The sequence below is a fragment of the Microchirus variegatus genome (assembly GCF_963457635.1).
Source record: "Microchirus variegatus genome assembly, chromosome: 14".
Lineage (NCBI taxonomy): Eukaryota > Metazoa > Chordata > Actinopteri > Pleuronectiformes > Soleidae > Microchirus > Microchirus variegatus.
The window spans coordinates 5,968,385-5,994,131 of NC_139815.1; the positions used below are offsets into that span (position 1 = coordinate 5,968,385).

At 43.7% G+C, this 25,747-nt stretch overlaps 1 protein-coding gene across 2 annotated transcripts in view; it reads right to left on the reverse strand.

Moving 5' to 3' along the window:
* Positions 1 to 25,747, reverse strand: part of rras2 (RAS related 2) — an 82,987-nt gene that overhangs the window by 17,515 nt on the left and 39,725 nt on the right. Inside the window, exon 2 of one of the 2 annotated variants that reach the window (XM_083900490.1) lies at positions 16,028 to 16,775. The exons of the other annotated variant lie outside the window; for it this stretch is intronic. Coding sequence (XP_083756616.1) covers positions 16,194 to 16,775 — 582 coding nt within the window. The 3' untranslated portion in view covers positions 16,028 to 16,193. Of the gene's footprint in view, positions 1 to 16,027; positions 16,776 to 25,747 lie in introns of those variants that run through there. 2 annotated transcript variants of the gene reach the window in all.

A 25,747-nucleotide genomic window follows, 5' to 3' on the forward strand; every position in this document is an offset into this window, starting at 1 on the left:
AAAGTTACAGTGTGTAAAATGTGTTTATTGGTGAAGTTTCATGTTGTGGAGACATGAAACTTCACCAATAAACACTATGAGAAGAAAAAGATGTATAGGACAGCTTCCAGTGAGTCTGTTCCTTGGCGGAGCTCCCTCTACAAACATTTGGCTCACGCCGAGAAGCTACATCGGCGCTACAACGGCTATCGGCGTTCCCCCATAGACTCACTCACTCACTCACTCACTCACTCACTCACAGTTAGCAAGTTCGCTCACTGTATTTATTATTTAAATAAACATACTTTAAGTTTTACTCTGTGTTCGTGTTCGTCTGTCTGCATTTCCAGGTTCTATTTACTAACTAGATCATCTCTCCTAACCCTGACCAACATGGACCAGGCAGACAGCGACACTTTTCGTCAGGCTCTCACAGCACAAGGCGTTCTCATTAGCAAACACGAGACATTACTTTCCGAAGCATCAGCTAACCTTGCATCGCTACTTCAACAACAATCCGCTAGTCTTTCCGCTCACGCCATGCCCATACCACCGGCACCTACTTCCGCAGCTTCCACCCCTTTACCCCGGGAACCTATATTCCTATACCTGAACATTTCTATGGAGAAGTAGGCAAATGCTCCAGTTTCCAGGTGATAGGCTCCTACGTGGATCGGTTTGCCCTGTAGGCTAACTGGTGTGGGTCCAGGGTGGTCGACAGACAGGCCCTGATGTGCTGGGAGACCAGTCTCTCAAAGCACTTCATCACTACAGGCGTAAGTGCAGGTCTGTAGTCGTTTAGGCTGTCCACTGCTGTCTTCTTAGGAACGGGAATTAAGGTGGAGGTTTCAAGGCAGGATGGGATGATGAACTGCGCCAGGGACAGGTTGAATATTCTTGTGAAGACGCCAGTTAGTTGGTCTGTGCAAGCTCGATGGAGTACCTTACCAGGTCACAGAAGCTGTTTAGTTATTCTGCCAGCGAGGCATCAGTCCTAGCAGTCACCTGGTTACTGCTTCTATAACTGATTATGTGATTTATTCCCTGCCACATTCTTCTGGGATCATTTACAGCGAAGTGGTCCTCAATTTTCCTCTTATAGGCTCTCCGCCACCTCCTCCGCTTGCTAGCCGGGCTGACCGTCCACAGAGATCCTGGCGATCTCAATATGTCCTCCGGTATGTTTTGTGTCTGCTGATAGTCACCGGTAACAGCCAAATTGTACCTCAGGCCGAGATCAATTAGGTTCTGGTGACTAAATTTGATTTTTGATTGACAAAGTTCCAAAAGCACACAAGCAGCCGCCTCCACAACACCGTTCGTCATGAGTTCCTGCAATGGGCGCATGCCTCCAAACCGGGGAACTGTTGGTCAATCACGTCTTCCGTCTCCATGGTTTCCCCAGTGACATCGTCTCTGACAGAGGTCCACAGTTCTCCTCCCAAATATGGAAGGCCTTCTGTTCGGCTCTGGGCGCCTCTGCCAGCTTGTCATCCGGCTACCACCCACAATCAAATGGCCAAACGGAAAGAGCCAACCAAAGCATGGAAAGCGCCCTCAGATGTGTCACCGCCCTCCATCCAACCGATTGGCGCTCTTTCCTTCCCTGGGTCGAATACGCTCACAACTCCCTCACCTCTGCCTCCACTGGTGTCTCCCCCTTCATGGCGTCCCTTGGCTACCAACCCCCCCTCTTCAACTTTCAGGAAGATGAAGTGGCAGTCCCGTCCATCCAGGCTAACCTTCGTTGTTGCCAGGCGGTATGGCGGCAAGTACGGGCCTCCCTCCTACGTGCCTCCACCCAATCTTAAAAACAAGCCAATTAACATCGGATCCCCGCTCCCACCTGCATACCAGGGCAAAAGGTCTGGCTCTCCTCGAAGGACCTCCCTCTTCCGGTGGAATTCCGCAAGCTGGCTCCCCGATTCATTGGTCCATTCCCGGTGGATCTCATAATCAATCCTACATCTGTCCGTATCAAGCTTCAACGATCTCTGAATATCTACCCCACCTTACATGTGTCTCTTCTCAAACCTGGGGTCGAGTTAGAACTGATGCAAGGAAGATAGCTATACATGCTCCATACCTGCTGGAAAGTTCTACACAACTAGCAAAACAACTGGAGTACATTAGCTTCTAAGCAACGGTAGTTTGACTTAAAGTTGAAGTAAGTAGTTTATAGTTACATCTAGAGGAGAGGCTGAAATTTACAACAACAAACTGCTCCTCTGCTCACCATCCCATCCCTGAGCGCTACGGTATCCTCAGCTGGTCAAATGTCGTCCTCGTTCATCTTTCTCCGTGTCAGCAGATGAGGTTCTAGTATTAATTCAGACAACGAGAGGGAGGGGGAGAGGGCGAGGACGACGGACAGCCCTTCGTGGCCGTGGTAGAGCTGGCAGAAGCCGGCGAGGGAGAGGGCGAGCTACCGCGGCCGTAGCAGACGAATCGGGGAGAGTGGAAGTGGGAATTCCGCTACAAGTCAATCGACGCTTGATTTGTTCTCTCGGGTTTGTCTATACAGGCTCCGGTAGAAACATGGCGTCTCGCTGCTAACAGTGGCAATGCAACAGCGGCCTGTGACCGTGTTATTTTACTGATATGGAGTGAGCACGGCAAATTCTTGCTTCTTTTATCATTTGCTTTTATCAAGGCTTCTGTTTTGTGTGTTAAACTTAGTGCAACCGACAGCACAACAAGACATGTTGTTGTGTTGCTCACAATAACATTTTCTGCAACCGACATGCACAGTAGAGAGAAGGTGACGCGCGTGACGTAGGCTGCCAAGGGGTCTATAGTTTGTGCAGTGTAGACTATTGTAAAAACATGGTGTTCCAAAATTAATAGAAATAAATATAATATATAACTATATATTCTGGTGAATTAAAAAAAACTATTCATACAATCAGGTGACTGCACTTATAGAAAAAAAAAAGAAAAAGTATTATTATTTTATCCTCACTAAATTTTTACCCACTGGATGTTTAAAAGTTTAAATATTGTTTCTTGTGAAATGTTATGTTGATTCCATGTAATATTATATTTATTCACAATATGATGATGATATCTGAAATTTAAGAGGGTGTCTTTATCACGATAATGATAATAATATCAATACATTTTAGGAGCTCTATAACGAAACACGACGGTAAAATCCAAACTGGTGCAGAATGGAGCTGCTGTAGAGTTTGGATGTTGGCTAACCCTGCTGAGGTGGGTCAGGCCCCACTAAGCACTGCTCAGCCCTGCTCGGCTCTGCAGGAAGGAAACTCCACCTCTGCAGTAGTCAGCTGACCCAGCCAAGCCCTCGGGTGATGCTGATGTCACAGACGACGATGTTCCGCCACCCTAACCCGACCGACCCAAGCCCAGAGAGACATTGCTCCGTTACCCTCCGGCATTCCTCCAGCTATACATCCCAGTCCTCTTCATGCACATGCTGCATGCTCACACCAGGAAAAGATTAGAGACCTTCATGTTTTGAGCAGGATTCTGGCTCTGGTTCAGATTTACACTGAGAAACAAGAGCTGCAACTTTTCCATTATTAAATACTGTGTTTATACAAAGGTATTTTGATTAATTTAGTCTATTTAGTCTATCTATCCTGTAATCCAGTATTACATAATTGATATTCAATAGAAGAAACAGACATTGAATTAGTTTAGGTATATATACAAGTATATATAACTTTGAAAAAAAATGTATATATATATATACATATATATATATATACGTATATATATATATACGTATATATATATATATACGTATACATATACATATACGTATACATATACATATATATACATATATATATATACATATACATATATATATACGTATATATATACATATATACGTATATATATATATATATACATATATATATACATATATACGTATATATATATATATATATATATACACACATATATTAAAGGGACACTGCGTAGTATTTATGGGTTTATATGACCCAAAATCCACATTTTTTATACACATTATCTGCTCCTGCATTGTCTAGTCGCTGTATAATAGTTTTTGTTTCACTTTTGCCTATACGATATACAAAAGACATATACATCTGAATAAATACTAGAACCTCATCTGCTGACACGGAGAAAGACGACGAGGACGACATTTGACCGGCTGAGGATACCGTATCGCTCAGGGAAGGGAGGGGGTGAGCAGAGGAGCAGTTCGTTGTTGTAAATTTCAGCCTCTCTTCTAGATGGCACTATAAACTACTTACTTCACCTTTAAAGGGACACTGTGTAGTATTTATGGGTTTATATAACCCAAAATCCACTTTTTTTATCCATATTATGTGCTCCTGCATTGTCTAGTCGCTGTATAATATTTTTTGTTTCATTTTCTGAGTGTTTCAAAAAGTCATGTAAAATAACCTGGTCGCGGGCCGCGGTTGCATAGCCACCGTTAGCAGCGAGACGGCATGTTTCTACCGGAGCCTGTAAGGACAAACGCGAGAGAACAAATCAAGCGTCGCTGTACTTGTAGTGGAAGTCCCGCCTCCACTCTCTCCACTTCGTCTGCTACGGCCGCGGTAGCTCGCCCTCTCCCTCGCCTCACGAACCTCATCTGCCGACACGGAGAAAGACAACGAGGACGACATATGACCGGCTGCGGACACCGTATCGCTCAGGGAAGGGAGGGGGTGAGCAGAGGAGCAGTTATTTGTTGTAAATTTCAGCCTCTCCTCTGGATGGCAATATAAACTACTTACTTCACCTTTAAGGCTGCAACGGTTATTTGAATATTAATTGATTATTTTGAAAAGTAAATATATTAATAAATAAATTATATATTAAAACTGTATAAATAAAGACATTTGAAAACATAATTTACAGACATTTTACAGCCCAATTTTTTTTGATTAGTCAGCTATGAAATTAATTGTCAACTCTTTCGGTAATCGTTTAATTGGTTAGTTTTCTGATTTTTCAGCTTATTAAATGTGAATATTTTCTGGTTTATTTGCTCCATTTAACAAAGAAATAATTAAAACTGAATAAGTTTGGTTTGTGGACAAAACAAGACATCCGAGAACATCATGATGTCCATGTTTGGGAAACACAATATTTTTCAACATTTTACAAATACACTCAATTAGTTGCAGCCCTGGTGACATTTTTTTCAATATGTGAGCAGTAAATGTACAATGAATTTCATTAGGAGGAAAGTACCACATGCTAATAGGGGTGTTTTACAGCACCCATGCTTCAAAGTTAAACCTGTCTTCAGAGAACACTCCCCTTGTTTTCCACTACTTTGGTTTAGTCCAGCCCAGTGGTTTGTTGTCGCTCCGTGGCTCATGAGCGACAGACAGATTAGCGTTGCCATTAATTAGACGTGAATATTGAGCTTTTCATTTGAGGCTACAGTCAGTCCTGTTGTCACATCCATGTCAAAGACATCAGAAGTGTGGCAGCATTTTTCAAAAGTAGATGACAGTAAAAAAGTGGAATGCAAACTTTGCAGGCAACAGTTTGCTTTCCACAGCTCTACTACAAACATGACATATCATTTAAAAATGCTAAGCTAAGGTTGCTCCGTCCGTTTTGAGTATGAACATATCAGAATTATTAGCATATATCAATGTTTTAGTCTAAAAATCGTTGATTGGTTTTATAACTGCAGGCGCACCTGCGCGCAACAGCGGCAGCGTCCATTTGTGTCTCAGCCGCGAAGCTGCGTTGCTCTGTTCAGTCTCGCTCTGTATTCTTCAACAGTTATTGTGCTGATATTACTGGTTATTTTTTCGGATATCACGGGCTATGATATTGCGCAGATGAACGTAATGCAAAACGCTGTCAGAGCCTTCAGACTCTGTTGAACTCCAGCCGCAGCTGCGGGTCTTTTCAAATTAAGAGCCGCACAGGTACTTTGCGGGTGCGGCCCTTTTCAAAATAAAAGAGCCGCACCCGCAAAGTACCCCCCGTCGATTAGTCGATTTTTGGTCGAAATTTCAGGGCTTTTAGTCGACCAAGAGTTTCTTTGGTTGATTACAGCCCTACATTTGATACATATTAGACATAAAACACACACACACACGGCCAATTATGTAAATTAGGCGATGACGCCATCTAGCGTTTTCAAACTTATCGTTCATTCATCGTTATCAAGGGTCGAGAGAGAGCTCGAGAGCTCAATATATCGTGATATTGATTTGAGGCCATATCGCCCAGCCCTATGATGTGGGTATAAACGTATATATGATCCTGCTCTTATCATAACAGTTCAATCGTTTTAATCCAGACTTAAACTGCTCCACTTTCCCTTCCCGACAGTTGCTCTCCCGTCGAGACCAAAGGCAATAAATCCCGTCCCGTTACGACTGCTGGATGCCAGCTTTGAGGAAGACAATAAGTGTTGATATGTGTAGGCGTGTAATCAACACCACTTTCACTGTGCACCCTCTTCCTCTCTCTCTAAACAAACAGCCTCACAAACGCTAAATATAGACGCCTTTTTTCTATCTCCATCAGTTATCCCCACTTGTTTGGTTCTCTGACTGTTAAGCAGCGCGGCGTCGTTAAGATACAGAAACACAAAACTACACATTCAGCAAAGTGTATGCAGGAAACTAGCCAAAGCACAGCGTGTGTGTATTAATTTTTTACACAGTGAATCAGTGTACCTGCCTACAGCCATAATGAGACGAGCTGCTGAACTACAGCAAATACTCATCAATTGAGTCAGGAGTTAATTGCCTTCAAAGCCTCCAATGAGAATTCACAAACCTTGACTTGGAAGTCATTAGCTGGATATATTCTTTAATTAGAGAAAAATGTAGATTGGATGCCATTAAATTGTGTTACTCCAGGAACAATTGTGTCAGCATGTGCAGATATTCAAATTATTTCACCGTCGTCATCATTCACCGCACTAACACGTCTTCATATTTTCCCCCCACAAGTTTCATCTTGTGTATGATTTTGTGTTTGGACGAACAAGAGGAGTGCGATTGAAAATGAGCTCCACGTCACGTGGCTTCATTCATTCTTAAAAATAATAACTTGAAGGTGATCAGCGCGCGGCTCATTCTCAGGTTTCAAATCTAATCAGTGAGCTTTGCTCATGAAAAATTGATGAGACAGTCGTTTGTGTTTTGTCGCCCGCTAGAAACAACCGTGAATGACAATGCTGCAGTGACGCAGCTCTTTAAAAGACACAGTAGGAAGGATTGTTGAGTGAGGCCCTCGATTAATCGATTAAGCTTTTGGTCCATATAATGTTTTCTTTTGTCCAAAATTTAAAACCATGCACCGATTGCTCGGCCAGTGACCGGAACCAGCAGATTTTCACATGATCGGCCCAATCGGCGAACGGCTGGTCAGTCAGAAACATTCTGATTTTAATAAGCCGGTCAAATGCACCCGCATCGCGAAGCATCAGCAACAAACTTTCACACGGCTACACGCACATGTAGTAGAGTGTACCTCGCAGATTAGGCTACAACATGTCAGCTGTATGGAAATTCTTCAGCGTGAGTGAAGCAGACAGCAAGTATGCAATATGCAATGTGTTGACAGTGAGCGCTTGTTTAGCCTGGCTGGAAATGTGGCAGATGAGAGAAGAAACAGACTATCTGGTGACAAGGCAGAAATGCTTCTGTTTTCGAAGAAAAACTTGCCATTGACATACAAGTGATTGCAATAGGCCTTTGTGTGTATTTAGAGAATAATATTTAAGCTGCCAGGCTATATTTATTTTGTTGCCATGTACCATGACAATTGATTTTGTATTTTTATATCATTATTTATATACTTCTATTTTATAGTGATTCGTTTTTGTATTTTCAGTTGGATATTGGAGTGAACTGATTTCTATGTTAAAATGTTTGATACCTGATCTAGGTTTCACGGAAAATACAAACACTAACAAGAGAACACTACCATCCACTGGGGGTTTACTAGAACTGTCTAAATGACAAATACAGAATTAGTAACCTGTAGTTCCATGCTGGTTACAAGCACATTATGTAGGTATTTACAGTATGCTGCTGCTGCGTCACCAATGTAAATAATGTGACTTCACACCAGAGTGACACAGTGTAGCTAATAAGAGAAAGCTCACAACAAAGAAAACACCACCATATTTCCCCTACAGTTGAACGTACGTGATGATTCTTTGTTGAACAGTCAACAGACTGCAGTGTTTCTAGCTCCAGTGGAATGCCCATAATCATAATCATTTTGTAATGTACAGAAGTGGAGCTAACTCTACTACTAGGTTTCTTTGCAGCATAGGCAGTTGTTATTACAGATCTCCCGAAGTCTGAACTCATCTCTGATTGGTCAAAGTCTAGTCACTCATGTTGACTGACTGTGATTGGGCAAAAGCCTCCTGTAAACCAGAGACAGATTTAATGATTTATTTGTTTATATGGAGCAAAGAAACCTGAAAATATTCACATTTAAGAAGCTGAAAACTGCTTCTAATTTTGTAAAAAACTCTCTATTACCAAAATAGTTGACAATTAATTTAGTAATCGAATAATCAAATCAGCCCTAGTTGTCACAGCTATATTCAAACAACATCAATGCTCACTACGCTCACTACGTATAAATACAGAAAAACATGTGATTAACCATTTTTAATATGATAAGAGGGCAAAACCAACTGATAAGCAAATTTAAGTACAGCACAAACACATAAACACACTGGATATTTTGGGATTGCATAAATTTACCTTGACCTTTGTTAAAGGTTTCCTTCAGATGTTGATCTGATATTGATTTCAGATTTACAGAGTCAACAATAAAAATAAAGTCAACTATATTTTTTTCTTATACTTATACTTAGAATCTCTCAAGATAAATTTCCACCAAACAAAAAAGTCTAACCCTGGATTTCCACTGGATGCGGAACGGCCGCGGAACGGCAGCGGCGCGGTTCTGCTTCGTCCTCTGCCCGGCGTCAATCCCCACCGGGCGCGTTACGGCAGCGGTGCGGAGCCTTGGGAGCCGGCGGTATTCACGGAAGATCGCGCGATAATCTTGAACGGACGCGAGTTCGCGAGATCCAGCGATAGACTGTGTGTATAAAGTAAACAACAACACAGCTTCTTTTCATTCTCCGACGTGGAAGAACTGTTGATCTGGTGTCATAAATGATTTTATGTTTCTCCACTTCCACAATCAGTCTCTCGTCGTTCATTATGACTCTCGTTAACGCTCTGATTAATTGACTGTTTACCTGACAGCACCGGTGACGACGTAATGTTGATGTGAAGTTGTGACAGGCGATATTACCTGCGTATTGTGTTTTATTTTGAAAGGGGGATTCTGTGTCGCTTTTCCTGTCTGGTGCGATCTGCTTCGTTCAAATTTACGAGGTTCAGCAGCGGCAACGGAAAAAATAGAACTGATTCCAATCAATAGCGCTGCGGCGCGGCGAGCCGCTTCTGGGCCACTGCTGAGACGCTCCGCAGCGCGGCCGGTGGGAATGCTCTCATTGATTAGAATGGAAGCAATTTGGAACGGCGACCGCGCCGCTGCCGTTCCGCGGCCGTTCCGCGTCCAATGGAAATCCAGGGTGAGTCAGTATATTCATGGTTACCTGAGAAAAGAAAAAAACAAAGCCTAAGATAGTGAAAAATGCATGAATTGGACTTCCTGTCTAGGGTTTGAGGATAACAATGTCCTGCAGGTTTGATCTTGGCACAACATCTGGGGTACGACTCTAAACAGCTGTCCTTAATCAAACCAACAAACTAAACAAGGTTCAATGTTCAACAGATGGAAGCAGCGACCGAGTGGTTCACGTCTTTACACAGACTATGCTCCTCCATCATCACCTTCCTCTTCTCAGGCTCCTCAGGAATCTGTGCAAGGGGCCATTGTTTTGTTGACTACTTAAGAGTTGCTTAAAGTGAGAAATAGTGAAGAGAAAAAAAAGAAAATAAGATGGAATGGAAGGTTCAAAGGGGAGAAAGACTGTAGGTGACACGGAGAGGGAAAGCGAGAGAGAAAAAAGAGGGGGAGGGAAAGGCATTTAACTTCCTGTCGAAACACCCACTTTTCCCATGAGCTCATACAAACCCGAAAAGTCACTTATTCAATACCTAATACACACAGAGAGAAAGGGAGCACACAATGTGTCCAGCGCCTTAAAGGGCCACTAGGGAGCGTTCTGCTGAAGCTGGGAAAAGCTCGAAGAGTCATTCATTCATTCATTCACTTCACTGTTGCTTTAAAAATAACAGAAAAGTTTGGATTGTCATGACTTTCATGAACTGATGTTAATGATTGTACTGCGTGCTCAACACCCACAGTTATCACACTCATTCAGTGTTTGCAGTCAGGAAATGCAGCCTGGGCATAGCAGTGAACGTTGGCTCCAAGCCGAATGAAATTAACCTCGATGCGTACATCAGTCTTACAACAAGCGCTCCCCCTCCTCCTCCTAATGCACGGCAGATCAATAACCTGTCCCCCACTGGCCTGTCTTTAAATGAGGCCACATCACTCTAAGAATGATTGTGTTCGATATTACAGATATAAACAGCGCATACATATTCATTTAGGTTACATATTACATTTTCTAAACACTGTTACCTTGTAAAACAACCTTGTAAAACATTAAATGGATACTTTTTATTCCACTGTGGTCGTTGTTTTTAGGCCCCGCAGCAGGGCATGGTGGGAGTCGCTGTTTTACTACTGCCGTGTTTGTGTTATTTAGGTTAATCAGAAGAAAGGATTTCAAAACACAAATATATTTACATATATATATGTGACCCGCCACGGACCAAGCGGGAACAAGTCGGCCGAGTGCAAAACGAGAAAAACAGGAAAACGTTTTTTTTTTTCCAAAATTAGGGATTTTCGTTTTTTTCAAAATTACACAAGTTGAAGTTTTGAAGAAGCCACTACATGCTTCAAATCACAGTATTGTGGGTCTTAAAACCATAAACTTTGTGTTTGAATTAGGGTTGTTTTATCAGTTGTTTATTCGTTCTTTGTTCATTCAATGGCTTTTGTTGTTTTCAGCCAATCAGCTGCATGTTAAGGAGGCGGCACATGGCTACATATGCAGCAGCCACAGAGACTCTCCTCACTCTTACTCCTGCTTCGAGAAGCTGTGTGTGTTTTTATTATTGAATCGAGATGGACCAGGAGAAACGCATTGCAGAGGAGCTCAATCGTGGCTGTTACAGCGCTAATGTTTGGCAGTATTTCTTCACAAGGATAGATGCTTCTGGTCACGCTGACGCCACCGATCTAACTTCTGATTCTGAATCCGAGCCGGAAGATGATATTGAAGAAATCGACGGGAGGGACTGTATTACACTGGAGAACATCCCTGATCTACAGTTAACTTTAGCTGAAGATGACGAAGAATCAATTGGTCTTGCGGAGGAGGAGCTGGAGCGTAAGATATCTGAAGCAATATCTACGGTGACATTTGAAGATGATAATGAGAAAGAAATTGAAAAAATCCTTAATTTTGACTGCAAATGCCACGGAAGAAGAAAGGAGAATTCTCTGTGCGGGACACAGTCCTGTAGCCGTTTAACTTTCTCCTGAACTTATATACAACATACGAATGGATTATCTGGTGGCCGAAAGAGAGTGGCAGGACATGCGAATAATTGGACATTTGGAGGCGAACAGACACACAGTGCTTACTTCTGAGACGACGACATCCACCAAGAAGCCTGCGACGAAAAGGAAGCACCCCCGGACCTCTTATCTGATCGGAGGAACTGAAGTCTGCCGGAATACCTTTCAGTTTCTTATGGGGTGAGTTTTCATTAACGTTGTTAATCTATGTTATGTTAGTGTTCATTCGAAGTCACATACAGACCACATAGGGACGCTGTCTTTTAAAAATCCACTGTGCGTTTCATAACGCCGTTTGGCTACATTGTTACTAGCTTTGCTAGCTTGCTTAGCTCGCTAGCACAGTACTGTATTATTACAATGAGAATGATGCGCACATCGAAACTTCGTATTATAAGCTACAACCATCTGATCGATATGTACGGGAGCATATGACCTCTGCTGTGCAATAATAACATGTGGATAACACACTTCTGGTGCGTTTCAGAACGTTATGTTGCCATAACGGTTATTAGCTATACTAGCGATTGGCTAGCTCACTATTCGCGTGTTAAAAATAATAGGCACTTCAAACGTGTGTTCGGTCAGATGATCGTATTATAGGCTACGATCATCTGATCGATATGTACGGGAGCATATGACCTTTGCTGTGCAATAATAACGTGTGGATAACACACTTCTGGTGCGTTTCAGAACGTTATGTTGCCATAACGGTTATTAGCTATACTAGCGATTGGCTAGCTCACTATTCGCGTGTTAAAAATAATACGCACTTTGAAACGTGTGTTCGGCCAGATGAGCGTATCACAAGCCGTAACGGGAGCATGTCACGGCCCTCTTTGAGATTTTGTACACCCGCAGGTTCAGTTTGATAATTCATTCATTCATCTCAAAGCAGGCTTTGAGACGAAACTCCCGTGTTGGAAACCTAACATTGCATTGAATGATGTGTGAATGAACCCCTTTGCATGCATGAATCACACGTGATTAATAGACATGTGATTAACACAATGTGTGATGAACGTGTTAATTACATGTGCAATTCATGCACATAAAGGTGTGGCATTCACACATAATTCAAGCAATACTACTGACCAATCTATACTGATTCAGTGATAAAGTGCCTGTTAACATGAACCATGATCTGAAAGTATTTTTTTTTTTTTTTTTTTTTCAGAATTTGCAAAAACACTCTGACTGACATAATCAAACACTTTGATGAGAATGGGGCAACACCACGGTTGAGAAAGAAGAGCTCACAACCACGGCCTCGCAGGTTCATCAGCCGTGAACAGATTGACAGAGCTGTGGAATTTATAAAAAACTATGCGGAGGACAATGCCATCATGCTGCCTGGACGACATCCTGGGCATAAGGATTGGCATGTGAAGTTGCTGCCAACCCATGTGTCCGAGGCCTCAGTGTGGCGCCTATACATGAGGTCGGCTAAGGCTCTTGGTATGTGTAAAAATTGATTTCTATACAATAGCCAAATGCTTATATTGACCAGTAACACTATGAGCCATTAGAATGAACATAAACATAATATTTGTCTTTTCAGGTGAACGTGCAGTTTGTAAATCAAGCTTCAAAGCACTGTGGAGCCAGCTCCTCCCGCACATCAGGAGCTGCAGGCCGCGGACAGATCTCTGCTGGCAGTGCCAACAGAATAATGAGCAGCTGATACGAAGTGCAAACCTCCCAGATGAGAGAAAGTCACAAGCCATCAATAAGCAACAGGATCATCTAACCCTGGTACAAAAAGAGAGGGCTGTGTACAATGATATGACTGCTGCCTGTAGAAAGACTTGTGTTGACTCTCAGTTGTCTTTTGGACCCTCCCCATCAGCAAGCAAGAAGATCAGGATACACTATAGTTTTGATTTTGCACAGCAGGTACTGTTTTTTATAGTGTTTCATTTATTAGACTGACATGAATAAACAGCTTTCATTCAATCTAATCCTTTTCCCCTTGTCTTCTTCAGATGCACTTTCCCTCAAACCCTCTTCAGCCTGGGCCAATGTACTTCCTGACTCCACGGAAATGTGGCCTTTTTGGTGTCTCCTGTGAAGGGCTGCAAAAACAGGTAAATTTTCTGATTGATGAAGGCATGTCGTCAAGTAAAGGGAGCAATGAAGTCATCAGCTACATGCATAATTTCTTCAGCAACTTTGGAGTTGGAGAAACAGATGTGGATCTTCATTGTGACAACTGCAGCGGGCAAAACAAAAACAACTTCATGCTCTGGTACGGTGCCTGGCGGGTTGGACACAAGCTTCACTCCACGCTATGCACCCACTTCCTGATTGTTGGCCACACCAAATTTGCCCCCGACTGTGGCTTTGGACTAATCAAGCAAGCATTCATGAGGACCAGAGTCAATACTTAGGCAGACATCGCTCAGGTTAGTTCATTTTATTAGACTGCAATATGTAATGTGTAAAATGTGATTTTTTTGGAAAAGTAATATAATTATGTTCATTGTGGTTCTTGCTGTCAACAGGTAGTGGAACACAGCTCTCCTGAAAGTCGCCTCAATATTCCGCAGCTTGTTGGAACGGCAGATGGCAGAGTGATAGTAAAGACCATCGACTGGCAGACACATCTGAGTCCCTACTTTCGGAAGCTCCCACAGATCAAGAGTTATCAGTACTTTAGGTATTTATATTCAAACTTCTGCATTTCATAAATAAACAAATCACGAATGGACATAATAGTGTTCCATGTGAACAGTGAGCCATGTTTTAAATATCCTGTTGTGTGCTTCTATTCTGTCACAGCTTTGATGCCAACAGACCAGGTGTGGTGCTTGCTCAAGCTATCGAGCCTATCGAGTTTCAGCTACTGCGCAACCCAGGAGTTCTGCCCCCTGTTGACAGTCTTCCCGTCCTGGCCCCACCTGGACTGACCATGGACAGGCAGACGTATCTTTTTGAAAAAATCAGGCCTTTCTGTTCTGATGAGGCAAAAGACTTCACATGCCCAGCACCAAAGGTTACAGCACAGAAGAGTAAGCAGAAGAGGGTGCGCTTGTGATGTCACCATTTAGCCGGCATATCAACTGTGATGGACAGAGTGGGTACAGCCACATTGTGGGGGAGGAACTGGTATTGAAGATGATAATATAGTCCATGGTCTGGAAAATATTCCTTCACACACTTAGATATATTTTATTTCTTTATTTTAGTTCTATGCACCATATATCTGGAACAAACTCCCAGAAAACTGTAGGTCTGCTGAAACTCTCCTCTCTTTTAAATCAAGAGTGAAGACTTTTCTGTTTGTCGCTGCATTTCAGTAATTTCCAATATTGCACTGTAACCTCTATTCCTTATATATACTCTTGATTTTATTTTTTATCTTTTTATTTAATTTGTATCTTTTTTATTTTTTAATCTTAATCTTTAAATTTTACCTGCTTGTTTTTATTTTGATGTTATATCTGATTTTATAAATGTCTCTTTTCTATGCTTTTTAATGCTTTATGTAAAGCACTTTGAATTACCTTGTTGTTGAAATGTGCTATACAAATAAACTTGCCTTGCCTTGCCTTACATTGACATGAACTACATTCATTCCTTTTTTTTTTTCAAACTGCTACACTGTTACTGTCCTGTGGGCTAACAGACATCAGATGTCACTGACAGCTAGACTGGGTGGGGGGTTGTGACCATGTTAATGTCATGCAAATGAGCAGCTATTGGCCTGGCTCCTCAAGAGGGTCGAAATCTTTCAGGCTGAATTTCTCCCTAAAGCAGTTTGAGGAGTGCCTACATTCAAATGACCACATCTTCCTCAAAAATGATCAGATGGACATGTGTTTGACATTGTTGGAAAGCTTAGATATCACACTTTCGGAATCTGTAAATAACTCCAAATGTCCCGAAGTAGACATGTGAACCCTTTTGCCATGGCTGGACACATATATATATATACATACCTATATATATATATATATATATACACATATATACGCACATATATATACATATATTTACACATACTTTGGTGCCAGAGTGTAAGCAGTGCACAGACTTACAAAGACTTACATTCATCCCATTCCAGAACCTGGTGGACCAATATGACCTCCACAGAAGTAAGTTTCTCGAGTACCTGCAAATTACCGCCGGCTGGGCGGCTGCTGCCCTTGTGCGGGGGGGCGCTGGGGACGGTGGGCTGGACTGCTTTGCGTCATGGGTGGGGGGGGGTCCACGCGGCCCCTGGGGGTGGGCCGGTGGTGGGGAGCCCCGCTGGAGTCGCTCCCCGGTGGGGTGGGGGGGTGCTTGCTGCGACACCCCGGCGGTGCCCTGTGGTAGACCGGCGCGTCTCTTTTCCCCTGGGTGGGTATGGCGGTGGAGGCAGGGGGGCTTCCTGGCGTGGGGGAGGTCATATCGACAACCCCGCTGTCAGCAAGCAGCGGGGTGTACACATACATACACATCCAAGCCACATCCTGGTGGGGGGACCTCCCGGGTACCTGTGTCCCGCCCGCCTCTCGGCTGAGCTGGAGTCGGCAGGTTTGGACTGGGGGCGGCTGTGGAGCCTCGGGGCGCTGGTGGCTGCGGGGGGAGCTGGGCCGGCTGTCGGAGGCAGCCCCGGGGGACCTGGCCGTGGCTTGCCATGACTCCTAGGAGGGGTGGTGGTGGGCGGCGAGCCGGTCGCTTGGCGGGGACGGCTCTGGGCGTCTTGGCCCCTGTACCGGATGGGCGCGAGGTCCGCCGTGACGGATCTTTCGGCCTCTGACCCATGCCTGTGCTGGGGGGCTTGCCCTGGGCGGGTCCGGAATCCTGCCGTCTCCTGTTTCTTGGGGCCCCTGGCTGGGATCCCTACGAGAGCTTCTGCCTGCTTCCCTCCGGGGGAGAAGCCGTGTGGTTGGCTCCGGGATAGGCATCGGTGGTAGCTGTGGCGGGCTCCGGCCTGCGTCCTTGGGGGCAATCTGGGGGAGGCTCCGCTGCCTCTGGTGGTGTGTTGGGCTGCCCTGGGGGCCTAGGTGGGACATGGGTGCGGGGGCCTTGGACCTGCCTGGGCGTGTGGTGGTCTGATTGGTCTGTGCCTGTGGTGCTGTCGCCTCCTGCCCCCTCGTGGTCTCGTGCGGGGTGGACGTGCAGGTGGCCCTGGGACTGGCGGTTGTGGGTCTCTCCTGGCCCGGGTGGCCGGTGGACGGTCCATGTGCCTGGGTTACTGGCGGCCTTCTCCCGGGGAGCAACCTCTGCACATACATACAGTATAGATGGATGCGCAAATACACAGACATACTGATACACATTTCGGTTCATGATAGAACCAATTTAAACTGATACAGCCGTTGTAAATCAGCTTTTCTTTATGTGGTTGTTAACAAATACTAATGGTACTGCACTTATTCAAACGCATAATAGTGATGTTAATGTTACAATGTTTTCATTATTGCCTTATTGTGTTATGCAACTAACTTCTATCCAGTGTCTCTCTCTCCCTCTCCCTTTCTCCCCATCTCTCTCACACCTCCCTTGTCTGTCAGAGTTGGCGATAGCGCACATGCAGAGAATAAAGGAGTCGATAAATGTCCTACCACATAGGCTAACTCCTGGCACAGTCCACCCCCTGCTCTCCTCTTTAACCTCTCTGGCATTAAAGACTTCAATCGCGCCGCTAAATATCATCGAGTGCTGGGTCTCTGAACACTTTTGAACCCGCTCAAAGGTGAAGAATCAAAGAGGTGCCATTTATTAAAGGGCCCTTTCCACCAGATCACCCGGCTCACAGCAGCCTATTTTTCCTCTCTATTGTCGTCAGAACACAAGTTGTTTCTTTCTCTACATTTTAACAGTAAATTTTGTTGAATTATAAATGGAGAACTGGGAGAATACTCGGTTGTTCCAAGTGATCATGTGACATCATTGTGGGTTATCAATGACGTTTTTCTCTACAGCCCTTTTCCAGTTTTCCTGGAGAGACAGCAAATAAAAGACTATTATGATACTATTAATTCATGCTCTTTTCATCAAAATCAAAACAAGAGAAAGCACTCGGAAAGCACAAACCTCTACCAAAGATGCTCGGCTTCAACCAGGCTTTTAAAGTTTCACTGGGAATGCTTCAGATACGGAAGTATTTTACTGGACTTGAAGGAAAATCACTTTTTTTTCAATGAATATAACATTAAATGGATCAGAAATACACTCTATACATTGTTGACTTGGTAAACTACTAACTAAACAGCTATTCTAGCTGCAAGCGTCTGTTTTTTAATGGAATATGTACATAGGTGTGTAGAGGCCCATTTCCAGTGTTCTAATGGTATATTGTGTTCGCTAATGGCGTTAGAAGGATATTGGAGGATTAGAAAAACCTTGAAAACCCTTGTGCAATGATGTTAGCACAGCTGAAATCAGTTTTTCTGGTTCTTTGACAAAAGGGCAAAATTATTTTGAATAAAATTCATTATTCCTAATCTTGTCAATGTCTTGACTATATTGTGGTGACCCCAAACTTTTGAACAGTAGTGTATATGGGGTATTTTTAGAAGAATTATAAACATAAAACGACCCTATCTTGAATCCAGATTAATTTCCAGATCACCAGCAAAGCTGATTAACTTCTTCCTTACAACATAAACCCATTACATTACATAACATCATTGTTTCACTAAATGCAGGACGTGTGCTGTAAAGACAGATGTCCACCACCAACACTGTCATGTGACAAGGATGTGAGTGAGGGCTGCCAATGTCTGTTTTTATAATGGCTGTTTATAGCAAACAGCACATATTAACAGCTCAGTTGTTTTAGAACAGGTAAAAGTCTGTATGTACTGATGTTGCTATAGGGCTTGGGCACCGCCGACTATTTACCCAAACAACATCTATTCCGTCCTTCCAGAACAAACTGTGAGTGGGAAGCTCACAGGATGGCACTTATGGCTGTATTTAATGCACTTTTATTTCAGCAATTATTATTATATATAAATATATTATCAATGAATGTCATGTCTTCATTCTTGCATGGCGTGAATCAGTATTTTATCTGACAAAATAGTGCACTTGTTGCGGACAGTTCCAATTACCCTTTCCACATGAATTCAGAGGTGGGCAATTGTTCTTGTGCTCTCCACATCTCTTGCATTCAGCTGACAGCGTCCTTTTGTGAAGGCAGGGATCTTTACCTTTACATAAGTCCCACACTGTCCTGTATGTCGAAGCCGCGATCAGCCAACACCAAATCCCCAGGTAACAGTTTGTCCAGAATCTCACAGTTACCACATCGACATCAGGATACTGTGGAAGGTTATGTTTGGTCGTCTTACAACCGTGATCCAAGCAAGCCGACGACTCGGATACTTGGTCTCTGTGGTTGCGCCTCCAAACAGGAAAGCGCTGAAAAGTAAATAAATGTTCAATCTTTTCCCTATGGCGATTATGTGTTGCGCTGTTACACCCCCACAACACAGCAACGGTTTACCATGGTTGAGATTAACGCCAAATTAATCAAATTAAGACACGACTGGGAAGCCTCCAACATTGTACAAGTATTGACATCACGTTGCCGAAGCCCTATTGGAAGACAGTGAGTACTATTATAATCTTGTTCTAATTATGAAAAAAGCTTCAAACCGATTAATCAATTAACAAAATAGTTGATGATGAATTTTTTAAAATGCTTTTAAATATAATAATCATAATAATGCATTATATTTGGAAGCGCCTTTCATGATATTCAAGGTCACCTTACAACAACAACAAAATTATAATAACAATAATAACAACAACGGGTAGAGAGTTAGAGGGTAGGGCTGGGCGATATGGCCTCAAATCAATATCACGATATATTGAGCAGCTCACCTCGATAACGATAAGTTTGAAGACGCTAGATGACGTCATCACCTAATTTGCATAATTGGCCATTTGTCTGATACAAGCATGTGCACCGTGACACACAGATATCAGTACTGACAGATAGCAGACATAATATGTATATATATGCGTATATATGTGTATATATCTATATGTTTATATGTATGTATATATATATATATATATGTGTGTGTGTGTGTGTGTTTTATGTCTCAAATGTATCAAATGCAGTGATTTATTTTGTGTGAGACTGGGTGAAGAAACATTTACACCGCGCTCTGTAAGCCAGATGTCAGAGTCTCACTGCCTGAGCCCTTGATCAAGCATTTGTGTTTTTTCTCCCTCGTCGTGTTCACGTGGTATGTTATAGCACGTCGTATTATGTGAAGGTGTAAAAACCTGCGGCTGTGAACGCATCATTTAAAAACCAGGAAGCGTTGTTGTAAATCAGACTGTGGCTGCAGGTACAACAAGCTCCTGCTGTAGGGTGGACCATTTACAGCTCACGTATTAAAAATTGGTCGGGTTTAAATCGGGCTCATAATTACAGTCAATGTGCCGGGCCGGGCTTGATTTTTCGTAGATGTAGATGACATGTAGATGTTATAGATTTCTGGATGAGGTCCGAAATGTCAGCAGTTGGAAGCTAGAGAATGCTTGAGAGAAGGGGGCATGGAAAACCGGAGGAGGTGGAATGCAGGGGGTTTGAGGGGTCAGTTGCTGGTGGATCCTGTGCATTTTTAAGAAGAGCCACTCTAGTTGACGTCCCCTGGCTTTGAGTTGTCGTAGATACGGTGTGAACCAGGGAGCAGAGTTGGTAAATGACACATTCCGAGTTTTAACAGGAGCAAGTGAATTCAGCAGGCAATGGAGGCCATGATAATAGTGGGTAACAAGTTGATCAGGAGTGGATGAATAACTGAGGCTGGGGAGGCTATTAATGCCCGTGGTGAGATCTGCTAAATTAATATTTTTGATGTTTCGAAAAGAAATAAGCCGAGACTGAGGATTTACCTGACTCACAGTCAGGTAAATCCTCATGATGAGTGAGTGAGAGGCACCAGGAGATAACGGTCGGGAGGAGTGGGAGCATCACAGTCAGGTAAAAAACGTCCAGACAAACACGCACGGTACTAACAGCCAGATTGTTTGCAGAAGAACGATCTGCAAACCAGTGTAGACTATAAAACCAACATTTTTGTCTGAGTCAGGACGAAAAGAGTTCAAATAACAGTTAAAATCATAAAGGGGGGTGGACAGTATGGTGGAGAGAGACAGGAAACAGGAGGCAGAGAGGTGGGGAATGACATGCAGGAAAAACCACTAGATGCGGGATTTGAACCAGGGTCGCCTGCAGCAAGGACTACAGCCTCGACACATGGAGCAGGTTGGGTGCTCTACCATCTGAGCTAAACACTGCCCGTTGTTGATTAATTTAGTAATCGATTGTTTCAGCTCCAGTTGTGATATCAGGCACAACAATCCATCCATAAAAGAGACTAGATAAAATAGAAAATATGCTAATAATGAAGCTACAACGTTCAGTAAAAGACAAAGAGTAAAAGTTGACCCAGAGAGCGTATTTACCCTCCTCTAACAATTAAAACATGAAGTAAACTGTGATATTGTGATATTTAGGAGCAGGCTTTGATGACAAAGCAGTGTCGTGTTTGCATTTTGCTTCCGTTTCACTCTGTTCCTCCCGCTTCTGCTTGTGTCTGTGCAGAAGTCGCCTCCAAGAGCCCACATCAACAAAGCATGATTGTGAGAGGACAGCAGCTGCTGCAGAGGCCGTATGGACAGAGAAACTACTGTGACTTTAACAATGTCACTCTCAGTGGAGTGTGGCTCAGTCTATCATCTGTGGTTTTTCAAGAAAAATTTGGACTGAGTGAATAATGGAGCGCTGATCAGCACTGGGTTTGCAAATTAAGTTGTACGATTGGCGAAAGATTACATCTTTAGTTAACAGAACACTGCACAAATACGAATCTTATTTTCTTCTTGCCAACATTTTTAATATGATGCATTTGTTTCTAAACGGATTTATCTGCACAGTACCTGCAGGGACGCATTCTTCTCTTTCCTCTGGCACACAACTGCTGAGTGTGTGTTTCTGCACCAGGGTTCACTACCGCAGACTATAATTCTTAGTGCAAGGTGATATGTTAAAGGAAATGGGGCCACTCACTGGCATCACATCAGATACACAGCAGCAGGGTATTCCATACCCCATATCACACACACATGCACGCACACACTCACCACTAAGCCATCCCTGGAGGACGGGGGCTGGGGGTTGGGCATGAGTACTCTCCCAGTTACCCGACCCCTGCTCACTCCTAGGTCGGGTTGGGGGCTGGCCATTTGGGTGGCGGGTCGGCTACGGCGGCTTGGGGGTGTCGCTGGATGTGGGGGACCGGGTCGCCTACGCTCGGCTGGGGGGCATTGCTGCTGTCCATCACGGTGCACCTCCCGGAAGGTGCGGTGGTGGGCGGCTGACTGCTTACCCGGCAGGGGCTGGCGATGGGCATCAGGACTCTTGGATGTTTGGTGGGGACCCTGGCTGGGGCACCGCAGGGTCGGACATGGCGGCTCCTTGGACCTCTGCCCAGCAAGGGCAGAGCTCCCTATGCTTGCTTGGGAGCTCTGCCCTGGACTGGCTTGGGCGCCTTCCCGTCTTCCGTCTTCGGGGATCCCCTGGCTCGGGGTACTGTGTGGGCCTCTACCTGCCCCTCCTGGGGATGGTGGACGTGGGGTCGGTCTCTGGTGGGTGGCGGGGGTGGTTGTGGCGGGCTCTGCCCCGCTTTCGGGTGGGCGGCCTGGGGGGGCTCTGCCCCCGTCGGTGGTGGGCCGGCCCCGCCCCGGGGCGCTAATGGGCTCTGGGTGCGGGAGGCCTGGACCTCTTCGATCTACCTGGGTGTGGGATGGCTGGGCCTCTGTCCATACCTTTGCCGCCGTCTGCCCTCGTGGGCTGACCCTGCGTAGGGGGACTTCCGCCCCGCACACCTCTGGCTGGTCTCCTGTGGGGTGGATGCGCGGCTATCCTGGGGGACGGTGGCCACGGGCTCCTCCTGCCCTGTACGACCGCTGGGTGTCCCGGGCATCGGGGTCCTTACTGGATCGCTGCTGGGGGTTGGTCGGACAATGACTCGGTCCCCCACTCAGATCCCAACCACATCTAATGACAACACATGCACATTTACACACGTGCGCGCTCATGCTTTCTCTCACACACACACACACACACGCACCCCACTACACTATAAGATGAAACTGAACTGATATAGCTGTTGCAAACCTGGATAACCTCTCTTGATATGGTCGTTAACGATTACTAGAAACCATACCTGTTATACAAATGAATGTCAATCAAATGTTATGTTCTGTGAAGTATGTTCAGTATTAATTTGTTGTTGTTTATGTTCTGTCTTGTGAAGCATGTTCTGTCTATTTTGTAGTTAAAACGCCATGCACAGTTAATTGTTCAGTATTGTTTATGTTCTGTGAAGTATGTTCTGTCTGCACTGTACTACACTGTCACTGTTAATGTTGTCTGCGCATCTCTCTCTCTCTCTCTTCCTCCACTCCCCGTCCCCCTGTCCGGTCCGGTTGCCACGATCATAAAACAAATAAATAAGAATAAAAACACTGCAGGCCAAGTATCAGAGACTTGCCCTGCGCACAGCAAATCTGCTTAACACCACAGGGCACGTAGTCAACCATACTACATGTCCCAGGTACTGGGCAGGACAGGTTAGCAGCAGCAGCAGAGCTGTTAGTTTTAGTAAGCAAATCCTCGTAAATAAGACCTCACAGAAACATCCCGTCTTTCCCTCTGATGATGGCCTTCTGTTCCTGGTCTGTCCACCAAATCTCGTCACTCTACTACAACTAAAGTATGTTTGGCATCACAAGGAAAACAGAGGAAGAATCATGTGTGAAAGTAACATCACATTCACTTTACACACATCAACAATGACATGAAGTACAACACAACATGAAAACAGTGACTGAATAAGTTGACACGACAGCGTGAGAAACTTTGCAAATAATTTCCTTTTGCTCGACGTCCGTCAAATTGAAGCCAAAATGTCACTATGTCAAATAACTTTTTTTAAAATAAATATAACATTAAATGAATCAGAAATATACTCTTTACATTGTTAATGTGGTAAACGACTATTCTAGCTGCAAACGTCTGGTTTTTAATGGAATAGGTGCATAGGTGTATAGAGGCCCATTTCCAGTGTTCTAATGGTACATTGTGTTTGCTAATTGCGTTAGAAGGATATTGGATTATTAGAAAACCCTTGAAAACCCTTGTGCTGAAAACAGTTTTGCTGGTTCATTATTTCTAATCTTGTCAATGTCTAAACTATATTTTCTATTCATTTTGCAACTCTTTTGATGAATAAAAGTGTGACTTTTATTGAAAAACACGAAAAAGTTGTATAGGTGAGCCCAAACTTTTGAATGGTAGTGTATATACTCTCAAGCGCAATAATTTGAATTTACATTTTACGAATTTACTTTGTTTCAAATTGTGATTTTAAACTTTAAACCATGAATTGTTCAGCTATAAAAAAACAACAAGAGGCTTATTCTTCAGGTCTCAGAAAGTACAAGTGACAAGAAGTGACAGTGGTGAAAGTTAAGAATAACTTTTTCTGTTGAGCACTGGTGAAAAAGTGCAACTAAAAGTGAAAGTAAGTGTTAGAGTTAGTGTTTTTTTCCACTGCAAAAATCATTGAGTTGTGGCTGATGAGAAATAATCAGGAAGTGAATGTCGGTGTTTCTGCCCCTGAGTGTTCAGGCTACAATGGAGCCAAAAGTGTTGTGGTAGTGTGTTTTTAAAGTGTGGACGTAGTCTATCACGTGGCTTGTGAACTATTATTCTGGCAGAAGAATTGAAACACCACAACCTTAAAAACAGAACTTTATAATATCGGGGGAATGATGATAAATAAATACTACAGCAGGAGGCAGCGCATAGCGACCACCAGTAGTAGTTTACACTAGGGCTGGGCGGTATACCGGTTCATACCGAATACCGTTTTTTTTTTTCGTCACGATATGAATTTTTAATATACCGCCATTCCGGTATATTTGATTACACAGCATCGCTGCGGTGCTGCTGTCTCTTTGTGAGTGAGCGCTCTGCATGTAAACGTTTCATTAATGTTTATATATATTTTTTTAATCACTGATCGCTTCGTCTGTCATATTTGGGACAAGAGTCAGGACCTTAAATTGCTTGCACAACACTATTGATCAGCACTTAGCATTTGTTTGTTTGTCATTTAAACCTGTGTGCGCAGAGAGCGCAAGGCATTTTTGGCACGGGGCGGGAGAGAGAGAGAAAGCGAGCGAGTGCGAGAGAGAGTGAGACACCTGATTATGCATGAAAAAAAAAAATACCGTCAGATACCGTGAAACAGTTTGAATTTTGAAAAATACCCTAAAAATGCCCAGCCCTAGTTTACACTTTTAAAAACCAAAACACAACTAGCTGGTAAACAGGAAACAGGGAGGCTCCGAGCGCCACATGCTTTAACTAGCATCAACAGAGGTCATCAGTGTTTTGGTTGGACATACCAAGCACCTTTTCTGGCAGCTGTTGACCGTGAATGTGTGTAACTCAAAGTCCAACATAGGGTTTGCAACTGGTGCACTGCTGGTGCTGATGACATGTACAGTTGCTGTGTGTGTGTGTGTGTGTGTGTGTGTGTGTGTGTGTGTGTGTGTGTGTGTGTGTGTGTGTGTGTGTGTGTGTGTGTGTGTGTGTGTGGGTGTGTGTGTGTGTGTGTGTGTGTGTGTGTGTGCGCTTGTGAACCAGTAGGGCTGGGGACTTTGTGTTAAACGGGGACATTTTTCAGGTCAACGTGTTTGTCATGTTTTAAATAAAGCTAAATCATGTCTAAGATACTCTGGTTATTTTTTTTAATATTAAGCAACGTGGGGACTTGCAAGTGTGTGAGTGTTTAAGTCCATAATCAGCAGTGGATTGTAACACTGTGTGTCTGTGTGCAGTGGCGGCTCCTGAAGAAAAACATTTCTGATAATGATTAGGGTGACCCATTCAGTAGGTGCATAAAGCAGTATCAATTTGTTGTTAGGTGATTAACAGTCCTTGTGTCCACTAGATGGCAACTTGATAAACAAATATTATTTACATGAATCTCATGTTGTATAATGTAAAAGAGCTAAACAGGACACAAGATGTGTCCAGCAACCACATAAAGACAGGGGCAGCATATTAAGTCAAGTATTTATTAACTGACCAAGGATCAAGAGCTTTACCAGATACATACAACATATGACAAGAGAGTGCAGTCAAATTATTCAT